Source organism: Fundulus heteroclitus, unplaced genomic scaffold, assembly GCF_011125445.2.
Source record: "Fundulus heteroclitus isolate FHET01 unplaced genomic scaffold, MU-UCD_Fhet_4.1 scaffold_97, whole genome shotgun sequence".
Taxonomy (NCBI): domain Eukaryota; kingdom Metazoa; phylum Chordata; class Actinopteri; order Cyprinodontiformes; family Fundulidae; genus Fundulus; species Fundulus heteroclitus.
In genome coordinates this window covers 40,406-62,445 of record NW_023397439.1, presented here as the reverse complement: position 1 = coordinate 62,445, position 22,040 = coordinate 40,406, and the positions used below count along the sequence as shown (strand labels likewise).

Here is a 22,040-nt window from a genome sequence, read left to right as displayed (position 1 = left end):
AGTTTTTGTAAAATTCAAGTTGGTGACTAAATTTGTTACGAGGCGAAGTGACAAATGTAAAAATCACAGTAAATAACCTTTAAATATATCAGTTTAGCTGACAGATTATATAGAGGAACCTAACAGTAGTTCAATTCAGTTTGTTTCAGTAATAAAACATGTGTCTTTCCAATAACTAATACATTCTAATAAATATTTTAGAATAATTTTAATCAGTTGAAATGAAATATTTACACAGTATTGAAATACGCATTACTTTTTTTCTCACTTCCTGGAATTAAATGAGACTATTAATAATTTTCCCAATTCTATTTGTGACCTAAACCTTGAAAATGTTAGTTTAATTTAATTTCAGACAGTGGAATAAAAAGGGTTGTACAATTTAATGCACTGTAAATTACTATATGTTTCAACTGTAAGTGACAGGATCTGATGTTTAACAAATTGTGCTTAATTTCTTCATGTTTGTATCCCCCTACAAGGTAGAGTGAGACTTCTGACAAGAAATTAAATCCTTTGGTAGTAACTTAAAACTCTATCAGGGCTTTAGAATAAAACCGCACTTAATGCCGTACCATTAAAATTGTTAAACAAATTGATAAAACCAATTAAAGTAACATATTCCACAACTCAAAAATGTCTGTACCATAAACTCCTAATCATGTCTTTGTTTCTTGTTAGCATTTCTATGAGCTGCTCAGTTCAACTAAAATCCAGGTACTGTACTTCTACCGAACCATGCAGTAATTTTAGTTTGAAAAAGAAGGTTCTGATAAAGCAATGGTTTCATTTAAAGTTAGTGGAAGTTAAAAAAGAAAGAAAAAAAATAATCCTCTTAGGCTACATCTTGGGGCTTGACAGAGTTGGTGATTAGCATTAAGATTAATCAGACATTAGTAACTTATAATTAGTTATTTCCATTTTTAATCAAGCAAAATACTATCATATCTTATTGCGTTATATGTCTTACTTTATAAAGATAGTTGAAAGCAAAAGACATTAACATTGATTGTACTATGAGTCATTTATTTAAGAAGCCCTAACAAGCAGAATTAAAGATCTATTTTAAGAGTTTGCTATCGGAGGAGGCGAAATATGAAGAGATTATATTTCAGTCACTTTGTCAGAGGGCCATGTACTGTAAGTCCTCTGTTTTCCATTTCAATCTCTCTCCTCCCATCTCCAGCATTATCATTCAGGGACAGCATACCATGTGAGCGAGGGCTCTAATAAGATTGAAAGTGATGTCGGACTCTACATACTTAACTATGCCTGCACTGAGGCTGAGACAGAAAAAAAGGGAAATGTTTAAGTGATACCTTCAAGGTTAAACATGTGATCCCATCTACCATCCTCTTTGACTTTTTCTGTTATTCATCACGGAAAGACAAATGGCTTGGAGACAATGGTCCTGTAAGGTTGCTGTTTTAAAATGCAACCCTGTCACCAGGATTTAGGCTGAAAATTGCTCAGTGACATACCTTGTGTCTTTTCTTTCTATCTATGGATGTTCTTTGTGGCAGGATCGGTACATACATATTCCTGCTGTGATGTCACTGTGCAGATGATTCATTGCATTTGTTGGGAAGTTAAGGCATACTTCATAGTAGCAACAAAACAGTTAAAAGGGTTAGTTACCCATTAACTGATGAGCTGATTTCTTTAAATAGGGGGGTTCTGCAACTCCAATCCTCGAGTGCCACTGTCCTTCAATTACATGAATGGTTAATGGCCAGGGTTTTACAAGACTTGTTTACATGCCAAGGATTTAATTCAGATTTTTTTGTTTCAGGTTTGTTCAAGCATGGAGGTATCCAAGACTTATAGCAGTGACACTTGCAGTCTGGAGTTGCAGACCCCTGGTTTAATGCATAATAGCACCATCAAGACCAAGGGCAGCCTATGACCATCATCGAGTAATGTCTGAAATACTTTTGGAACAGCAACTGCTGCTATGACAGCCCTCTGATTATTTACCGAGTGATAAGCACTTCCACACGTCTCCTTTCCCTAATCACCCTCTCCAGCTTTTGAGCGTGAGATTAAAATAATAAGTCTGGCACACCTTTGTGCTTGAGCAACAAACCACAACGCTCGCCGTCTGACAAAGTCCTGCGGTCGTTACTATTTTTAATGTTGAGGTTACAAAATATGACGTGCTTAAGTCTTGTGCAAGTTTTCAGATGGCACATTTTGTGATGGACTTAAAAGTTGTCTTGGTGGTGTAGGTGAAATAACAGACAGAAAGCTGCAGCAGCCAATAGAGTCTCTTAGTAGTAAGTAAGGACAGACTCATTAGTAAGGACACACCCATGTTCATCAGATCAAAAAAAGCAATGCCTGCCAGTCTTGCAAGTTGTGCACATGAAAGCAAGCCATAAATGTTAAAAAAGAAAGATGTAAAAAATGTGGCTACACAAACATTTGGCAAAACAACTATTACTGATGCAGCAGAAAAAAAAAACAGACTGTACACCAGCTAAGGGACTCTGATACGGATCATTTAAAAACGTGTTGGTCAACATTCCTTTTAATCAAAAGTGTAAAATAATTGATGTATTTATATTGCTGTAATTGAGTATGAATTTGTCCTATTAGTACTTTTTAAAGTAATTTTTTAAAATCTGTTTATTATAAAGGTGAGAATACTTAGTTTTATTTAACATTTTAAGTTACATCCATTACTGAGTGGAAAAATATGTTGAATGAGCATTTGACTCAGGATCACGTGTTGTCCTGAAATGTGGACCACTAGAAATTGAGATTTATTCGCAGCAGTGTGGCACACAGTCTATCAATAGAGAGTACAGGGCTCCCAAAATGATTCATGACTACTGGCAGGATTTAAATGACTTTAATTCAACCAAGACATTTATTTCTGATATTAAATGAGGCATACATATCTAGTGAGACAAAACAATGTTAGAGGAGTATCAATTCTGAAAATAAAAAGATCAGCTTTTATTTACATTTAAATGAAAAAAAATGCATTTCAAAGAATATTTATGCCCTTCTCAATAATCAGCTGAAATCTTGGCATTACCACAGTTAGACCCTTATTAACAGCTGACCAGCAGGTGCTGCAAAACATCGTTCAAAAAGGAAGTTTAACCGGACGCCGGTGTGGTCCCTGGTTCAAGCTCCTGGATTTCACGAGCCAAACAGGAAACATTGGGCGCTAGGCAGGATAAAGTTCCAGTCAATTTCAGAATATAATCACTGCACCAACTTACACTAATTTGACTAGTGCAAACAAAATGGCAACCCACAAACATGGGGAAACAGAAGGAATTGTAGAGGATGAAATAGGATATTTATGCACTTGGATAACAAGTTTTACCCTAGAAAACAAAAACCATAGCTGTTTTCAATCTGTTATGAGGGACAGCATCAGAAAGGACCGAGTGAACTTCTGTTCTCACAAGCGGCCTTTCCCCAACCGGAGCCGCAGCTGGCCGCAGTTTCCCTAGGAGCAGTGTGAGTGGGGGTTTGCGGCAAACCGGAACTGGATCAGGACCGCAACCCGCACCGTAGTCGGTGTGAGCCCTGGGTTAGTCTGTAGCTCCCTCTTCAGTTCATGGTTATAAAATTAAAATATTACTTTGAACCCAAATCTGCTGTGGTATGAATCATTTTGAGTTTAACTGTAACCCTGAAACTTTATATGTTGGGGACATCAATACCGTCTATAGGAGATGTGAACCCAGAAAAAAAGCTCACCGCATAAGAAGCCGACGTGAAACCTGTCACAGTGACACAAGTAGCCAAATAAGGGCCTGGATGTAAAAAGCTGTGTGTATAACTTCCATTATAAAATCCCTACATAGCTTTACTCGAATGGTTAACTCAAACAGTGCAGTCGTAATGGGCAAAATGTATTTCTGTCATGTGATAGTGTAGATGTAGAAATCTGAAATCAGTTTTATAATATAAAAAGTCTAAGGTTGAATTAAATTTAGACTGAATGCATTGATTTGTCCTGCAGCTGTAAAAAATAGATAAAAAACAGGAGTTTTAACTGGGGCAAAATATGCAATTAGCACACACATATTAAGTAGTGGAAGAAATTGAACGTAGCATTTCAATTGCTGTACATTCTCCCAAAGTTTACTGTTGTGGGATTTTTTTTTCCTTATCATTTAAATTTGGAGCAGCGACAGCTGATGTTTTTAACTGCCAGCTATTCTTGTTGTTGAATGAACTGGATTCAAAACAAGTCTGGTGAGGGCAGAACATTACACCGAAAATATATCAGCATGAACCTTGCTCAGACGTGATCAACAGTCTTATAGTCGAATCAAATAATTCGGTGTCATCTTGTTAAACTGTTGCTTTAATCTCTATGATGGGGCTGAGATTTGCTTCCCCTTGCATCTCCTTTTTCTCAAAGGCCGCCTTAAGGTGAACTGTCTCTTATGATTCAGCACAGCTTATCTGCCCCGCTTGCTGTGATGGCAGAGGCCAGCATCACTTCTGACAGCAACAGTTTGAATGTTTGCTGTTTTAGGGTGACACGCTGAACTCTGCCTCTCTTCTACCCTTTTCTCGTGGACCTCGGCGCTCTGCTTCCTCTGATCATCTCTCTCTCACCTCATAGGAGGTGATTAGACTGACTCCTGTGACACCCAGGACTTTCTGCCCTTAAGCAGTCGTGCTGCAATCCATATCCCCCGCGTCCTCGTCCGCAGATCCCTGCACTCTCCCTCCCTTCATGGACCATTCTCTACACTTCTTCCACATTCATCTAAAAAGAAGAGCACGCTCTATGCCTGCAGTGGTGATTGGGAGGATTAGTGGTGTGTGAGGGACTTTGTCACCAGCTTTCCGGGAAATCCAATTACAGACTATCATAAGCCTTACATGTTTCATACTCTGCTGAATCCTCCTTAAAAATGCACAGTGCTAAAACCGGAAAGGTCAGTGTTTAGCCCCTGTTCTCAGTGTAAATGTTGATGACAAGGTGACCAGAGTGAACAACTTTGAAAGGATGAGACAAGTTGTGTGGAGCGCTCGTCTTTTCCCCTGCATTGCAGCAAACGGTGGACTGCATGAGCCCGCTCAAGAAGAGCTTGTTATTTGCACTGTGTAATAGGATGGGATCTCGCTGTGTGTCATGGCGGAGGTGAAGCGAGGGCCAAAGGGGTTAGGTCTGTTATCTGCTCACACAGATAGTCCTTAATTGCATGTGTCAAGGAGATGGCATGCAGAGAATAGGGGCATGCAGAATGTATCAGTGGGGTCTTATCAAACGGCTCATTCTGCAGATCAACCAGTCTGACTGCTGCATCCCTTCAGGAGGGGCTAGTGTTCTCAATGTTTGAGCTACACCCTTGTTCAAACATCTTCCTTGCTTTATTCTGTGTATATGTCTGTGTGTCATGCAGTGTTTGCTGGCTGTTACTGTAAGACCATGAAGGTAATAACACCTTTCTGACAGAGATGGGCTTGAGTCACCGAGTCCCTTGAGGATTGCTCAGCAGCAACAAGAACCTGACTGGATCAGCAATATGGCAGAGGGAGAGGCGAGGAAGCTGATGGCTGAAGGACTATGAGACACACAGCAGGAAAGATATTAGGAAATGAAATATTATGGTTGAGATATACTCTACCAGTAGAGAGTTTAGACTCACCTTTGTCATGCAGTGGCTTTTCCTTATTTTTATGACTTTCTACTTTGCAGAGACATCAAACTGATAACTCAAAGGTATATAGAAGTATGGATCAAACACAATTTGTGAAATACCTCAACATGTCTTGGCCACTCTTGGCCTTTTCTCGGTGAGCTTCATAAGTTTAGTCACCTGAAATGTCATGAAGGAGCTCCCAGAGGTTGTAATGAAAAAAAAAAAAAGACAAAGCATTGAATGAGAAGGTGAGTCCAAACTTTTGGCCTTTCAATCTTAGTCCCAAATGTGTATTTCACATTCATGGAACAGATTTATTTTTCTTTCTTTGCACAAAGTGGGCAAAACTTTGGATTTGTTGGGCATCTATAATTTAATTATACACATCAAAAGATAGTAGAAGTGTATGTTTTTTTTTTATTATTTATTCAAGCATTAACCATTTACTGAGTGGATTGCTTATTGGACCACAATAATTTAAATAAATGCAGCATTTATTCCACATAATTTATTTTGGAAATTGGTGGAACAGCAGATGATAGTTTTGTTAAGTTCAATCATAAAAGCATCCTGGACTCTTGTATGAGATTGTGAGTTATGCTTTATGTTTTATTTTTTATGTGGTGAAAGAAAGATAGAAAACAAGTGAAACTTTGGCCCGAGAGACCATTAGAATCTTGTTAGTGAATTCTTATTCAAAATTATTTTTGATACTTATAATATTAATATTTATAAGAGAACAATTTGTGTGAAATATTGAATAATAATCTTTACAATGATCTTTGCTGTTTTAATTTAATTTAATTTAATTTAATTTAATGTAAACCCAAAGAATGTTAAAAACTGAACGGGTTTTATTTTTATATAATTAATTCTGTTCCTCAAGTTACATTTTATTCTCATCCTACTTGTAGATGGTAATTAGACATATCTTGTTTTCTTCATTCATCCAGACCTCAAGTGAAAAATGGATTTGCAGATTTCTTTAAAAATAAACATAACAGAAGCCAGTCTCAAAACTCCTCTGGCTGTCAGCTTTTTACTATTTCCATTAATAGGTTATGCAAAGAGGAGATTGTGTTGGGTGTTTACAACTAATTAGTTCACACATTGATTTAGCCTTCATTGTTAAACTGAAGGGTTATGTTTTTTTATATAAAGATCTATTTAATATGTCTTTGATGAGAAAATAATTTTGCAACAACTGACATAAAATTATGTAAAGGTTGCTTTAAGTAAATTGGAAGCTCCTTTCGATTACGATGATAGTAACTAGTCCCTGTTGTATTCTGGCTAAACAAACCTCAGCAAGAAAGCATTACCCGGCCAGGCTCTATTGTCCAATATACAGTCACCAGGTAAGAACTCGCATATATGCATAAAGATGCAGACACAGATGTGGATACACCTGTGACTTGCTTGTACTTGTTTTCCAAACCCAAACAGCAGATGAGGCACCAAGGCACACTGGGAATTCACAACCTGGCAGCTTGAACATGGGGCAGATGTCAAATCCAGAGTTTGCTTTTACGGAGTCAGAGCTTCCGTGGAAAACAAAGTGAATTTTAGATGTGATCACCGGCAGAACAGCTGCTTGCTTTGATTTTATGTTTACTGGCAAAAAAAATCCATAGGACACTGTTTTCTAGCAATTAATTGTCAGTGTGTAAAGGAGGAAAGACAACACAAATGACCTAAACACAGTTCTTTGGATTTGAGATAAAATGTAGAATGTGTTCAATTCCAGCCTCCTTCCTGATCTTAACTCCACCACTTAACCCGAAGTGTCCTACCAGTAAGTGTACCATGTGTACACATGTTGTGAATGTGTCTATCCCGTAAAAGTCCTCTGTGTAGTTAGTGTGAGTAGAAAATCACTATATATTATATTATAAAAAAATTACTCTGAACTTTGTAATGCACTACTTAACCTTGAAAGGATAGCAGTAAGCTACGGTGCCATCTTTGAGGGAGAAATCTAAAAATTCTCAATGTTTATTAAATAACTATTGGGAGTTGAGATTTATTATTAATTTTATTTAAATCAATAAAGTTGATTGACAAGTAAAAATGGTGCCATACTGTAAGAAAAAATTGCCTCAGATATGTTTATAAAACATCTATAAGATGTAATTATTAGTCACTATCACCTGAAGTGGCAATACTATGAGCTGGGTTACGATAGTTCATTTGCAACCTAAACTTGTTAGGTTTGTGGAGCTCTAATTGCCCCGTGGTCCTTGGTCAGGCAAGCAGCATGGACTAAAACAGTAGTTTCAACAAATACTCCAGGTGTGTCAGGTGTAAAACAAGGAATGAATATGTATTAATAAGCATAATATGCCAACAGTTAAAAGAGCTCTTTCAAAGGTCCTGGTCACCCAGATTTAGTGCATGACATCATAAACATGTTTTAATTTCCTATATTTAGCACCATCCATCTTTCCATCAATTCCAACTCGTATTCCTATCCATCCTGAAGAAACAAATCCCCACAGCATGATGCTGGAACCACCAGAACCACCCAGTTATAGTTGGGTATGAATCTATATTTTAGGCCAGGCAGTTTGTTTTCTCCCCTCTAATACTATCTGCTTGAAATATTTTACTTTGTAGGTAAAATAGATGAATATTAATATCAAACATAGAACTCAATATTGATAGTAGTTATTAAATTATACTGTTGTGTGACATTCAAATTTTTCCAAAGGCATTTTTATGGACTCATATAGTGATATGTGTGTAAATGTCAGCATAATAACAAATTGTTATGGTAACAAAAACTAAGCTATTACTTAGTGTGAACATTCGAGTTTTTGCCTTTGTGCTAGTGTGATTTGACCATGCAGATAATTCAATGTTTTAGTAGATAAGATAAGTCGATTTAGCGGGACTAGGAACAGCTTGCCTTTATCGTCTCACGGCCCCATTGCTGTTGAGTACTTCTTGAATCTGGGTCTGCCATTTGAGTTAACAGTTTGAAGCACTTCACGTCTCTGTATGACAAGAGCTGATGCAATTCCCTTGGGCACTTACAAGATATCTCCTTGTGACAGCGTTCCTTCTTCAGTTCTGAGCAGGAATGGCGGGCCCTGATGTAGGCGAGTTAGATGGGAGTAGTGGGGGGGAGTGGGAGAAACCCGCAAGAGCAGCGAGGGGGACCAGAGGGAGAAAGAAACTGAGACATAGGCAGAAAAGGGAGGAAAAGTGAGAAAGGAAGCCGCTGAGCCAAAGCGGGAAAGTGAGGATGAAGATTTTGTGACAGAGGTGAGAAAAACAACTAAAGTGATCCAATCATCATTGAAGTTTAGCATTCCTGGCTGCAATCCCAAAGCCTTTCCTGTGCCCAGAAAGAGCACCGTGGTCTGTATACCATGATTCTACAAGTTATACATATATATATTTTTAGAATCAATATCATTTTCATGTATTATCTGTTTTATAAACAAGTTCAGGGTGGCTAGAAGACAGCACATTTCCCTCTGAACTAGCATACCAGGCCAGCCATCTCAAGTGATGCATTGGAAATGTAATATCCCCGAACGCTGCCGAGTGTCCTGATTATAGAAGGGAATGAGGGCGGCACACTGTGTGTTTGACCAGTGAACTGGAGATGGGATGCATGGTTCCCTGCAGCAGGAGGAGGAGGGGAGAGAGCCACACTTAGCTGCAGAGAAAGAAAGAAAAAAAATGGGATTAAGGGGAAAGGAAAAAAGGAGCAGATGAGAGAGATGCGTTGTGTGTTATTTACAACTCAGTCAAATACAAGCCTCTGTAATGACTTTGTCTGCATGCACATGGTTGTCCGACCTAAATAAAATTAGCCTTATTGAAATTCCAGGTGAGGCTCCCTGAATCATATTAGCTGATGCCTAACTTCTTCAGAGTTGGAGAGCAGCTCAGCTGCCTTTATTTCCAGCTGGAGCGTAACATTTATTTCATTTCTATTTAATTGCTAAGAAATGAAACTGTGGCCGGGGCATTTCTGTACAGCACCTCTGCACCACCACACTGCGCCTCTCGCTCTTTTGTTTCTGCCTAGGTCCGGCTTGACTCTGCGCTCCACTGATGGAGCTGAGAGATATTATGAGGGAAACAATCTGAGAGAGGGAGGGAAGCGAGGGGCACTCAGGTGGAGAGGACTGCCATGCCTGAAGAGGATGTGTGCTTTGGGGGATGACCAGATGGCAAAAAGACAGGAGAGAAAAAATAAGAGGTCATATTGGGAGGCCAGGCTAGAAGACAGGAGAGGAGAGAAACACTGAAGTGATGGAAGAAGGAGGGTCAGTGCAGCATAGGAGGACAACTCTGTAAAAAAAAAAAGACAAACGGTGTACATTTGTCTTTGAACATTGTAGCTGCATTAGGGGGATCCCTAATATTTCCATGGCTTTATTTGCCTAAAATATGATTATGGGTTACCCAAAGCAGCTTGTTTTTATATCAGTGAAATCAGTTTCTGAACTATTCCAGTCATACTTTTCATTGTCTTCACATAAATTCATATAAATAGCAAATAAGTGATGTAGCAAATGACTGCAACAACACAACAGGTACAATGATAACACAAGCACAATTTTCCACCTAATGAAAAGTGACCTTTTTTTAACATGTATTCAGTGATTTAATAGCCAGCACTTTATCTATCTATCTTTTTCCACTAGCACTGAGTAAAAGCAAATTGGTCATCATTATTTCCTTGCAGCTGTTTTTTTTTAATTAAGCCCACCAGCTTAAATAAGATTAATCGCTGATTAGATCACATTTTTCAGTATTTAATCGAGATTAGTATCACTGTTGCTGGTAAAAGTAATACTGCAAAATTACACAGTAAATGTATCTGTATATACATTCAATCATATTGTGTGTGTTCTACCACAATGTGCCCATGAAGGGTGTATTTTATTTTCAAGATTTAAAAATGTTAAGAATTTTGATTAAAATGCCATTACTGTATTTAACATTGCTTTTCCAATAATAGTTACTGGATTGTCTTTGTTTTAAAAAAGATGGTGACCTGTGGAATTGCTACAAGTGGCTGCATTACTTTATCAAAAAATATAGATTTTCAATTACAATAGATTATTTAAACATTTTTAAGAATTCCATGAGAAGCACATATATACAGTACAGTACAAGCCCCTTGTATCTCTGATATCTTAAAGAGAAAGTGTCAAGATTGAAATTATGTTGCAAGAGTGTCCATATCCTTCAAAACGATCCACTATTTATAACGTTACAACTAGAGTATAAAAAACCTGAACCCCTCATACAGAGTAAGGTGGGTGGCTCTCCATTTCTCAAGCTCAGGTCCTCTACCAGAGCCCTGGGAGCTTGAGGGATCTTCTTAGGATCTTAGCCATTCCTAAGATTGTGCTCTTCTGGACTGAGACGTCTGATGCATCTGTTGGAGCCAGTTCTCCACAATGGGGTTACTGCCCCAAGTGCTCCGATGACCACGGGCACCACTGTTGTCTTCATCTTCAGGCTCTCTCTAGTTCTTCCCTGAGCCCTTGGTATTTCTCCAGTATCTCGTGCTCTTTTCTCCTGATGCTTCCATCACTTGGGATGGCCACATCAATCACAACGGCTGCCTTCTACAGCTTATAAATGATCACAATGTCCGGTTGGTTGGCCACTACCATTTTGTCTGTCTATATCTGGAAGTCTCACAGGATCTTAGCTCTGTCATTCTCCACCACCTTAGGAAGTGACTTCCATTTGACCTAGTTGGTATTCTGAACAGATGTTTCTGTACATTATACCAGCCACTAGATTATGGCGTTCCATGTATTCCTTCCCTGCTAGTATCTTACACACTGCTGTGAGATGCTGGATGGTTTCTGGGGCATCTTGCATAGCCTGCACCAGGAGTCTTGCCTAGTATTTTAGATCTGGGCCTCTTTTGCCCTGGTGCTCAAGGCCTGCTCCTGTGCTGCCATGATCAGTGCTTCAGTGCTGTCCTTCAGTTCAGCCTTGTCTAACCATTGGTAGGATTGGGGTCATATGAGCCACTTCAGCTATCTGTCGGTGGTACATCCCATGCAGGGGTTTTTCCTTCCACAATGGTTCCTTCAGTTCCTTGTCTTCCAGCTTCCCTTGTCTGAGACATTCACTGATACATTGTTAGAGCTTGGATGTTTCATCTTCAATGGTCACTCTGATGCTCACTAGGCCTCCGCCTCCTTCTTTGTGCTCCGTTTATAGCCGGTAGATATTGAATTTGGGGTGGAATCCACCATGCATGGTGAGTAGCTTTCGTATCCCAACATCAGTGGTCTGGAATTCCTCCTTTGGCCAACTTCTTATCCCTGCATGGAATCTGATTGATGGGAATCTGATTGATGGCTAGGCATAGCTGTTGATTGCCCAGACCTTGTTCTTGCCATTGAGCTGACTTCTCAGAACTTGCTTTACTCGCTGCAGGTATTTGGCTGTTGCTGCTTTCCTTGTGGCCTCTTTGTGGTTGCCAGTTGCTTGTGGTATTCCAAGGTACATATAGCTCTCTTCAACATCTGCTATTCTCCCTTCTGGGAGTGCAATCCCCTCTGTGTGGATTACCTTCCCTCTTGTTGTCACTATCTGGCCACATATCTCCAGCCCGAATGACATTCTGATGTCCCTGCTGTAGATCCTGGTGGTGTGGATCAGCGAGTCAATGGCTCGCTCACTCTTAGCGTAAAGCTTGATGTCATCCATGTACAGGAGGTGACTCATAGTGGCCCCATTTCTGAGTTGGTATCCTTAGCCAGACTTGCTGATTTCTTGGCTGAGGGAGTTCAGGCCTATGCAGAACAGCAAAGGGGACAGAGCATGTCCTTGGTATATTCCAAATTTGATGGAGATTTGTGCAATTGGCTTGAAGTTGACCTCAAGGGTGGTTTTCCACAGCCTCATGGAGTTTGCCGTGCAGGCTTTCAGAGTGCTGTTGACCTTGTACAGCTTCAGGCATTCCGGGATCTATGTGTGTTGCATTGAATCATAGACTTTCTTGTAATCAATCCATGCAGTGCACAGGTTTGTTTGTCTGCTTTAGCAGTCTGGGGTGACTGTTCTGTCAACCAGCAGCTGATGTTTCACTCTTCTGGTGTTTTTACCTATGGCTTTCTGGGCCTCTATCATGCGTTAATCCATGTGCCTAGTTATCTTAGCCGCTATAATGCCTGAGAGGAGCTTTTATGTTGTGAGAGACAGGTTATTGGCCGATAGTTGGTAGGGGACGTCCCTTCTGTGGGTCTTTCATTATCAGGACTGTTCTACCCTTAGTCAGCCATTCAGGGTGGGTCCCATTTGTCAGCAGTTGGTTCATTAGTGCTGCTAAGCATTCATGGAGAGAAGTCAGCTTCTTCAACCAGTAGGCATGCATATCCAGGCCTGGTGCTGTCCAGTTCTTCATACCTGAGATCTTCAGCCACTGTGATGTTCACTGGACTTTGTTCAGGGAGATTAGTGTTGTCTGCTCCTAGATTTATTAGCCACAGTGCATCGTTGTTATGTGATGCTTCTTTCTCCCACCTCCCTTTCCAGTATTGTTTTTTCCTTGGTGAGTTGGCTTGTGTGTTATTACCCTGCCATTAGGAGTACACTTTAGCTGGCTCCATGGAGAACATCCTGTTTATTCTTCTGGCTTCTATCTCCTTTGTGTATCTCTTCAGCCTGGCAGCCAAGGCTTGGAGTCTTTGTTTGGCAGTTTCTAGGTCCTCAGGTATGGGCATCTGTTTGCATTTCTGGGGGATTCCCTTTCTGGATGCACTCTTATGAAGTTCTGACAATTGGCTTACTTTGAATCGTCTTGTAACTGAAAAGAGCTATATAAAAAAAATTGCCTTGCCTTTCCACGTTGCCTTGATTTTGGTTTCCAACCTTCGCTTCCATGGTGGGCATTGTCCATTATGGCTGCTCTTAATGTTACCTTTGCCAAGCATCTCAAGGACCACTAGTGCTGTACTATATATCAGCTCACTGGTCTGTGATGGTCACAGTAGGGATTGTGCTTAGTGCTGTATTCACCTCAGTTAGGAGATCCTGTGGAGGCACTTCACTTAGCTTCACAAGTCGATGTAAGGGTTGACAGGCTCTTAATTTAGCCATTATCTTATCTCTTAGGGCAGATGTTCTAGCATTCAGTTGTTCTTGCATCATTGGGGATTGGTACCCAATCTTGAGGGGGGTGGGGGAGGGGGGGGCAATGTTAACTTCCCCTATCTGACTGTGTGTCTTAATTCTCCCTTGCTCTAGTTGTAAAACTATCTATTGGATCTCTAGTTCTGAAAGCAGCTGCCATTTGCAAGCTGTTTTGCTGTTAGTCTATGTTTACCATAGTCTTTTCATGTAGCCTCGTTGACTAGGATTACTGGAGTACTAGCATTCCAATAATTGTCTTCTCGAGTCCACTGTTCTTGAATCTGACCTGTTATGGTTCTCTGTTTATGCACTCTCATCATATTAGGTAGGCAGTTAACCGTAATGGTCTTTCCCAAGGACCAACACTGGATGATGTTATAAGACCACTAAATACATATGCACACTATATATATATATATATATATATATATATATATATATATATATATATATATATATATATATATATATATATATATATATATATATATAGTGTGCATATGTAATTAGTGGGCTTATAACATCATCAACTTTTAGAGGTGGATTTGTTTTGCAGTGAGACAACAGGCAAATTAATAAACAGCAACTATCTTCTTTTTATTGCTGAAAGATCTACGTGGAAAAAATAGCACTTAACCTCCACTGCAAGTGTCCATAGACTTATATAATGTTAAGCAGCATAGATCATGACCGACACACCTTCTGTCAGGGCTAAGATAAATTAAGCAATACATTATCTCAGTCTGTTGGCTGAGTTAGCTAATGATTCAAGCTTGGGGGAATTATAGTGCTAAAGATACAAACCCATGAGGTTAACTCCCATATTAAGCATAAACAATTTACTATCAGTTTCATGAGAGATGTACAACAGATAAATCTTGAATTTCTTTTTCATGGGAAACCAGAGCCATTTAAAAATCTAAGGTCTTGCAGGTTTTTGTGTGGTCTAGCTACTGGACTTTATCAGAAACCAGGTAGCAGCTCCTAAACACAAGGTGCAGAAAAGTCTTGTTAAGAAATTAGTCACAGAAGAACGCTGTAAATCAGATAAACCAAACTTAGCAATGCTGTTTGTGATTTGCTCCACACAAGTTACATTCTTAAAAAACAAGAAAGGATTCACATCACTACAAATGAGATCAGATTGTTGTTGTTCTGCAGGCATGTATGCTTTTCACTCTGGGGTGTCAACATAAACCCTGCCCAAAGGCTTTAGTGCAGAAAGAAGGAGAGAGCTGTAGCAAACAGTACTATCTCTCCTGAAAAATCAAATAACTCTCAGTTTTACTTTATAGGTCCTTAAACATGACAAAGATGGACTACTTTGCTTAATTCTTTGGAGGAATTTACAACACAACATACTTTTAAGTTTTATCCATGCTCAACTGGATGGATGGATAGATAGATGGATGGATGGATGGATAACAATAGTTTTGAGTTAAAAAAAATCCCTTCTTTTTCCTGAAAGATTTTACTAGTTGATATATTCACTATTGGTATGTGATAATATAATATAATATAATATAATATAATATAATATAATATAATATAATATAATATAATATAATATAATATAATGTAAACAAGGTTGCGATAAAATTACTTGCGTTAAATACACACATAATTTAAGTTTTTATGCCTTCCCGCTTTGGGCTCACATTAAACATTAACACTAGATCATGAGTATTATATCCAGCTACTGAAAAAATAAAGTAAAATATTTCAAAATCAACAACAACGTTTTGGAGAAAGAGATTCTTATGGCTAAAGAAAGCTGTTATGGCACGAATTAGCTGTAGTTTATTAATTAATTAAGTTTATTAAGTACCTTACTGGTACTTCACCCTGTAAAAACTTGTTATGCTGTATTAAACAACAAGTGTCACCAAATATATTAGAGGCACAGGAAGCCTAAATATATGATACTTTAATATTAAGCTAACATTTATTGCAGTCCAGGCAGGTATTGCGCTATGCATACAGAGATTTTGACAAATGTTCAATAAATTATGCAGCCTGAATTGAAAATGCTCTCTTTTTTTCTTTTGTAAATAAGATTCATGAATCTCAAATTATGCTCAAGTTATATCCAGAGTAAACACATTTATTCAATAATGAAAAAGTTAAAGAGAGGTATTGTCAGATACATTCCAGAGTCCCGTAATATACCCCCCCCCCCCCCCACACACACACACACACACACACACGCACACACACTAAAACAATCTACTAACATAGCGACAAATCACTCAGACACCAACTTCAAGGTCATCAGCCACCTGCAGTTAACAGCAATTATTGTTTGCAGACCTGAGGCTGTGCAATTAAATGAGGGTGGGCCATTCATATTTATTGGACATGCAAATAACCATATGAAAAGTTCTGGGCAAAATTACAGATAACTTTTTTTTGCATCATGGCACTCAACCAAGCAATGCTGCCCTGGGCTGAAAGCCATTATCCATATCAAAAGCTGCCACAAACTCATGAAGTTAACATTTTCATTTTTATTTCAATCCCTGCACATTTGTTATTTTGTTAAAGAAAACAGCAAAGCCCTAAAGATAGCACTTTTGTTTATTTCTAACTGTAAATTGGTCAGTTGTGATTGAGAGAAAGAGAGTAAGACGTTTCTGCACCATGCTTAAGGTACTCGTCTAAAAATCAATAGCACTACTCCCATTAATTGTATGTAGTGGTAGAATAACCGACGGGGCCTATAGCGCAATGTATACACATTGCTGCAACAACAAGCCCCCTGGTGCTATATAAGCAGACACAATTGATGTTCATTAAGGTTGACTCTGAAGGTGGAGGTGCAGCAGCTGATTCTAAAGACAGGATTGTTTACTACTTCTAGTGTTAGTTATGTATGGGGTAGAGTTAAAAAAGGGAGAGTTGCAGGGTACAGGCGGGCCATTTGGAGAGAACATAACCGGAATGTGCCTGCAAAACAAAAGCAGGCCACTTCTGGAAATGTCACCTCCTTAAGACCATCTTTATCGAGCTCAGATTATTCAAGATGGCATAGTTCTAGAACCATTGGGACACCAAATTATGTCCACTGGAATAAGACGATGGGCATCAAAAGGGTTCTGCAACAGAAAACTACCAGAGGGTTGCAACAGGGGACGGCATGGCCCTGTTTGGAATCGACGTCTGGGTTTGCACAAAGGTTAACCCTAAAAGCAGAGGACAGCTTAGCTCAGATAAAGGAGCTGCTGGATCCAGCCCCCTAGGATAGGTCCTGTGTCACTGCTTGCCTAAATTAAGAGGAAGTGTAGGGGAAGCTGGGCCTTGACAAGGGCTGCAACTCTCATTGGCTCCCATTCACTTTGGCAGATTGCCTCACTCACCCTGCAGCACTTACCCACAATGCTGCTGTCCATCTGTTGATTCACTTATCAAGAAGCTTTGTTGTGTGTGTCTGTGTGTTTGAGAGAGACAGCGAGACTGCGAATGGATGTCTATAACTTGGAAGAGGTCCCCGTCTGAGTATAGATAGTGATGGCATAGAGTTAAAGCAAATGAGACAAATCCCAGAATGAGTCTCTCATTCACGCAGCAACTGTGCTCAGGAGCCAAATATCTGAGCACCATCATGTTGTTCTTTACACATCAGAGGGGCCTTCCACATGCAGTCACAAAGGCAGTAAAATCCTACGGGAAGAGAATCAAAAAACATCATCTACCTGATTATAGGGCATGAAGGAAGAATTGTCACATCAGTGACTGTTACTAACACCCGGTATTTAAGGCACAAGAGTCGACGAAATATTCACTCTGTAACCTAAGTGAATATCCATCAGGGAATCAGAAACAAATATTTGAAACAGCCATCAAATAGGATTGGATAAAGCCATCCCCCCCGTCAACCGAACTGCTGTATTGCAATATTCAAAGTGTTTAAGAGTGTCGAGAATGCTTGATTACCCAGCGGGAAAACTGGAGAGTCAATCAGAATATGTTTATGATGGAGCGGGCAACCAAAACACACCTGTAGCTCTTAATATTAGTTTACACATTAATGGCTTCTGACTTAATGGAAGCCGTTCAAGCCTAACAGCTTATGCTGTCTCACCAGAGTGCAAGATGAATGCACAAACCAGTTTTTTTTGTTGTTGTTTTTTTTTTTTGGTCTCTGAAGAAATGCCAGAGGCTCTTACTGATAAGGAAGCTGCTCATTTTCTGAGCTGTTCAATTCCATGATTGTTTGTTATAGTTTTTCCCAGACAATTGCCAAAGTAAAAAAGTATTTATTTAACTGAATTTGATTTTTTTCTGTCTCGGCCTATGAAATTAAAATAACCAACCAAGCTGTCTTTTTTTAAATATCCAGGGTTATCTTTTTTTCAAACTCTTTTAGCATGTGTATAGTAATAAGCTATTTTGGATTTGATGTCACTTGTCACATGAAGCAATATCGACTACCTTGGCGCTGCCTGAAACCACTATTTGCAAGATAGTGAAAGTGAAAGTTCGATTCTTTTTCTTTTTTCTTTCTTTTTTTTTACTGGAGGTGAAAAGGGTTTTCGTTCGCAGCTCTTTTGGAGGGAGCCAACTGAAGCAAGGACAGGAAGCAGCAGCGCTCACAGCTGCTGTGAATACCGCAGTGACTTGTTCACTTTGGATGAGGGAGCAGCGAGATAACTGCTGGGAGCTTCGAGCTGGAAGCTTTCACCAAATGTTGTGACGTTTCTATCCTCTGCCTGCCACTTTCCCAACACACAAGCTACAGCCTTATCAACAGATCCCGTGGGATCCTGCGGTCTGTCTTTGTGGACGTGGTGCGCTGAATCCGACTGCACACATATACAGATAAACAAGAGTTGACACGTCCTCAGGCGAGACTTGTTTGTTGACCTCACTTTTTTATCATTTTAATTGGAGCAAACCAGGGCTTCATTCATATTATGACTAAATTGCAGAGCTAAACATGGCGTTTTAAGAAATTGTCCTATTTTATTTTGTTTTTTACAAGTGAGTCAATAAGTTTTATGCTTTTTTTATGTTTGCAGGGTTTACTTACTGATATTAATCTTCCAAGCTTTAATGTTTCCTCTTAGAGTGACGGCTCGGTCTTTCCAGGCTGTTTTCTAAAATGTTTTATTCATCAAACAGTTGTCTAGAGTTTTTGGACTTTTCAGCCAACATTCTTTAAGCCCTTGTGATCTAATGTTGAAGGATTTTCTACATAAAGTGTCATGAAATGGTCCATCAGATATTACTCAGTTTGACATCATCTGTAACACTGAATTTTGTCTAATCACTAAAATTATTTTCGACACTCTGACCTTTAAAATGCTTGCAAACTAAAACTCTCAAACCTTTTCACATTTTGCTATAGCCACACATTTTATGTTATCGGCATTTTACGTGATAGAGCAGCACTAAGTAGTTCATAAATGTGAAATAAAAAAAAATGCCCTTATTTTAGTTCCAGCGACACAAAGCTTTCGTGCATCATAGCATTTCAATCTGAAAAACTCACACGGATAGAAAAGGCAATTAGAAGAATTTTATTGATACAATATTTTAAGACTTTGGCGCTCAGACCTCGGCAGGAAACATTCACGCTGAATTATACTTCAATATGCATAAGCAGGCGTATGAGAATAGGGATGTTCCCCCACAGGCCTGAAACTGGTGGTGGAGTGGAGATAAACAAAGTTTGTTTAGTCCATATGATGATCTGTTTGAGCTAAACGTCCAACTTGATAAACACAGGTTTGCCTGAACTGTCCATGATGAGCAAGCATGAAGCGACTGTGGAGAAGAAAAACTCCCCTTTGGGAATAAACTTCTGGCAGAACCAGGCTCAACATGGCGGTCTTCTGCCGGACCGTTTTAAGGAGTGACTGGGAATTCCATAAGAGTCCGGGAGGAATTACACTCTGATAGGGATAGGAAAGCCAGGCGGAGCTTGCTACGATGGTGGAGAAGGGGGACGAGGTGGGTTGAATCCAGTCATCAGAGTCCAAACCAGACACGGCGTAGCCACCGCTTACTCGCTGAGCAGAAGGCCGAGACAAGGATGTGGAGTTCTTTTAAGAGGAACCCAGGATGCTGATTGGCTTTGAGGAGGAGCAGTTCAAAGCTGATAAGCTTTCGATGAAGGTGGATGAGTCTCTGATTGGATGGGAGGCAGGCAATAGAGTTTCTTCAGACTGAAATCCCGCTTAAGCTCCATTTCAGACTGGGAAGAGCATGTTTAGAGTGATGTGAAGCTTTAGCTTTTTGCCACTATTTTTGCATTGAGGGCCAAATGTTAGATCTTGGTTTTATCTAACCAGAGCACCATCTTTAACATTTCATGTATGCATTTATTAATGAAGAGGATGACCCATAGTTTTATTCCATTGACAAATTCTCTCACCCTAACTGTGAATCTCTGCAGCTCCTCCAAGGTTTGTATAAGGCCTCTTGGCCCCTTCTCTGATTGATGTTCTCCCTTATTTGGTTTAGGGGGTCATGCCTTGGTGTTAGGATTTGAGCCCTAAATTTTTTTTTACCACTTTTAGAAAACAGATTAAACAGTGCTCCATGAGATGTTGAGATCTTTTTTTATAACCTGACCCCATTTTAACTTCCTCCACAACCTTAACCCTGACCTGTGTGTTTTTTTAGTCATCGTAATGCTGTTTGCACTCCAATATTCTTTAACACAAGGGGTTCCCAAAGTGGGGGTCGGTACTCCCCGGGGAGTCACGAGACACTATGTGGGGGTTGTAAGATGATTCAAATGATGATCCAAAATGTCTGACTTGACAATATCAGAGATATGCTTGTTTTAATATAACAAATTCATTCCTTTAATCATAGAAAAGTACTTTTCGACATCGGAAAACAAATATGTGAAATTCATCTCAAAAGGTTTTTGTCGAAATTAATTTCTCAGTGGCCATTAATTTATTTTCTTTAAACTAGAATGACCGTAATAGATTTTTTTTTTTTTATTAAAAATAAAGAACATTAGGAGAATACAGTCATAAACGAGAATATAGCCACAATATATTATGAGAATAAAGTTATACAACTGTTTGCATAATCGTTTAACACTAATAATAATTGATGCGGATTTGCAACCTTAATTGTGAAACCGATACCAAAGCATAACCTTATGATTTTAGGACTATATTGTCGTATAATATCTCAAAGTCCAAAAGGAGTCACCGGTCTCTGGTGCTGTTATTTTGGGGGTTACAGGCTGAGAACTTTGGGAGCCTCTACTTTAACATACTCTGAGGCAAAACAGCTTTATTACCACTGGGATTAAACTACATGCAAATGGACTCTGTTTACTAAATGGTGGATTTTCTGCAGGGTTTCAGAGTAAAGAAGGCTGAATACAAATGCATAATTTTCCTGCCGCTTCACAATTAAGTTGTACTTTTTCACATAAAATTTTAATAAAATACATTAAAGTTTGTGCCAAGAATAAAACAAATAGTGGAAAAAATCAAGAGGTGTAGATACTTTTGCAAGGCACTGTCTATTCTTACACAAACATCTATTTTGAGAGGGATTAGAAAACTACCAGTGCATAAGGTTGTCAGTATCTATAGTTTCTATATAGTGTGTGTATTAGATTCCTCTCATATGTTGTCTATGAGTCATAAAGCACACAAAGGGCCATTTACATGTATATGAACCTTTTCTTCGTTTGGTATGTGTTCATCTCATAAAGAACTATTACAGCCTGAGGTGATGAGGCCAAAGGTATTAAAAGTGAAAACATGCTGACTCGTGTCCTCTTGCACTCTGCTGTCCCTGCAGTTTGCTCCCAGTTCTCCCGTGGGGTGTACGCCATCTTCGGATTCTACGACAAGAAGTCCATGAACACCTTGACCTCGTTCTGCGGCGCTCTGCACACCTCCTTTGTCACGCCCAGTTACCCCACCGATAACGAGGTGCAGTTTGTCATCCAGATGCGGCCGGCCCTCCGGGGCGCCGTGCTCAGCCTGCTCTCCCACTACAAGTGGCAGAAGTTTGTTTACCTCTATGACACTGATCGAGGTAAGTCGATGAGTCTGGAGCCGGGGCTTCCATGGAGTGAATTACAGCGGGGAACCATGTTGTAGTAACTCAGTAAAGTAGATACACAGCAGGATATTGGAGGTTTAAATTTGCCCTTTAATACCCCATGACAGCCTTGTAAATGCTTGAACTGTTATAACTCCCTAATAGAATATTTTGCTGTTATGAAAATATGAAATACATTCACTTGCACAGCATCGCACTTGTAATACTCCACCCCTCTAAAAGCAATAGCACTTTTATGAGCAATAACCT

The 22,040-nt window shown here is 39.4% G+C and overlaps 1 protein-coding gene across 1 annotated transcript in view; it reads left to right on the top strand.

The window, feature by feature from the left end:
* The window catches only part of gria3b (glutamate receptor, ionotropic, AMPA 3b), a 40,837-nt gene extending 19,008 nt beyond the window's left edge, over positions 1–21,829 (top strand). The window contains exon 3 of the mRNA XM_036134976.1: positions 21,525–21,829. Coding sequence (XP_035990869.1) covers positions 21,525–21,829 — 305 coding nt within the window. The remainder of the gene's footprint in view (positions 1–21,524) is intronic.
* The last annotated feature ends 211 nt before the right edge of the window (positions 21,830–22,040 follow it).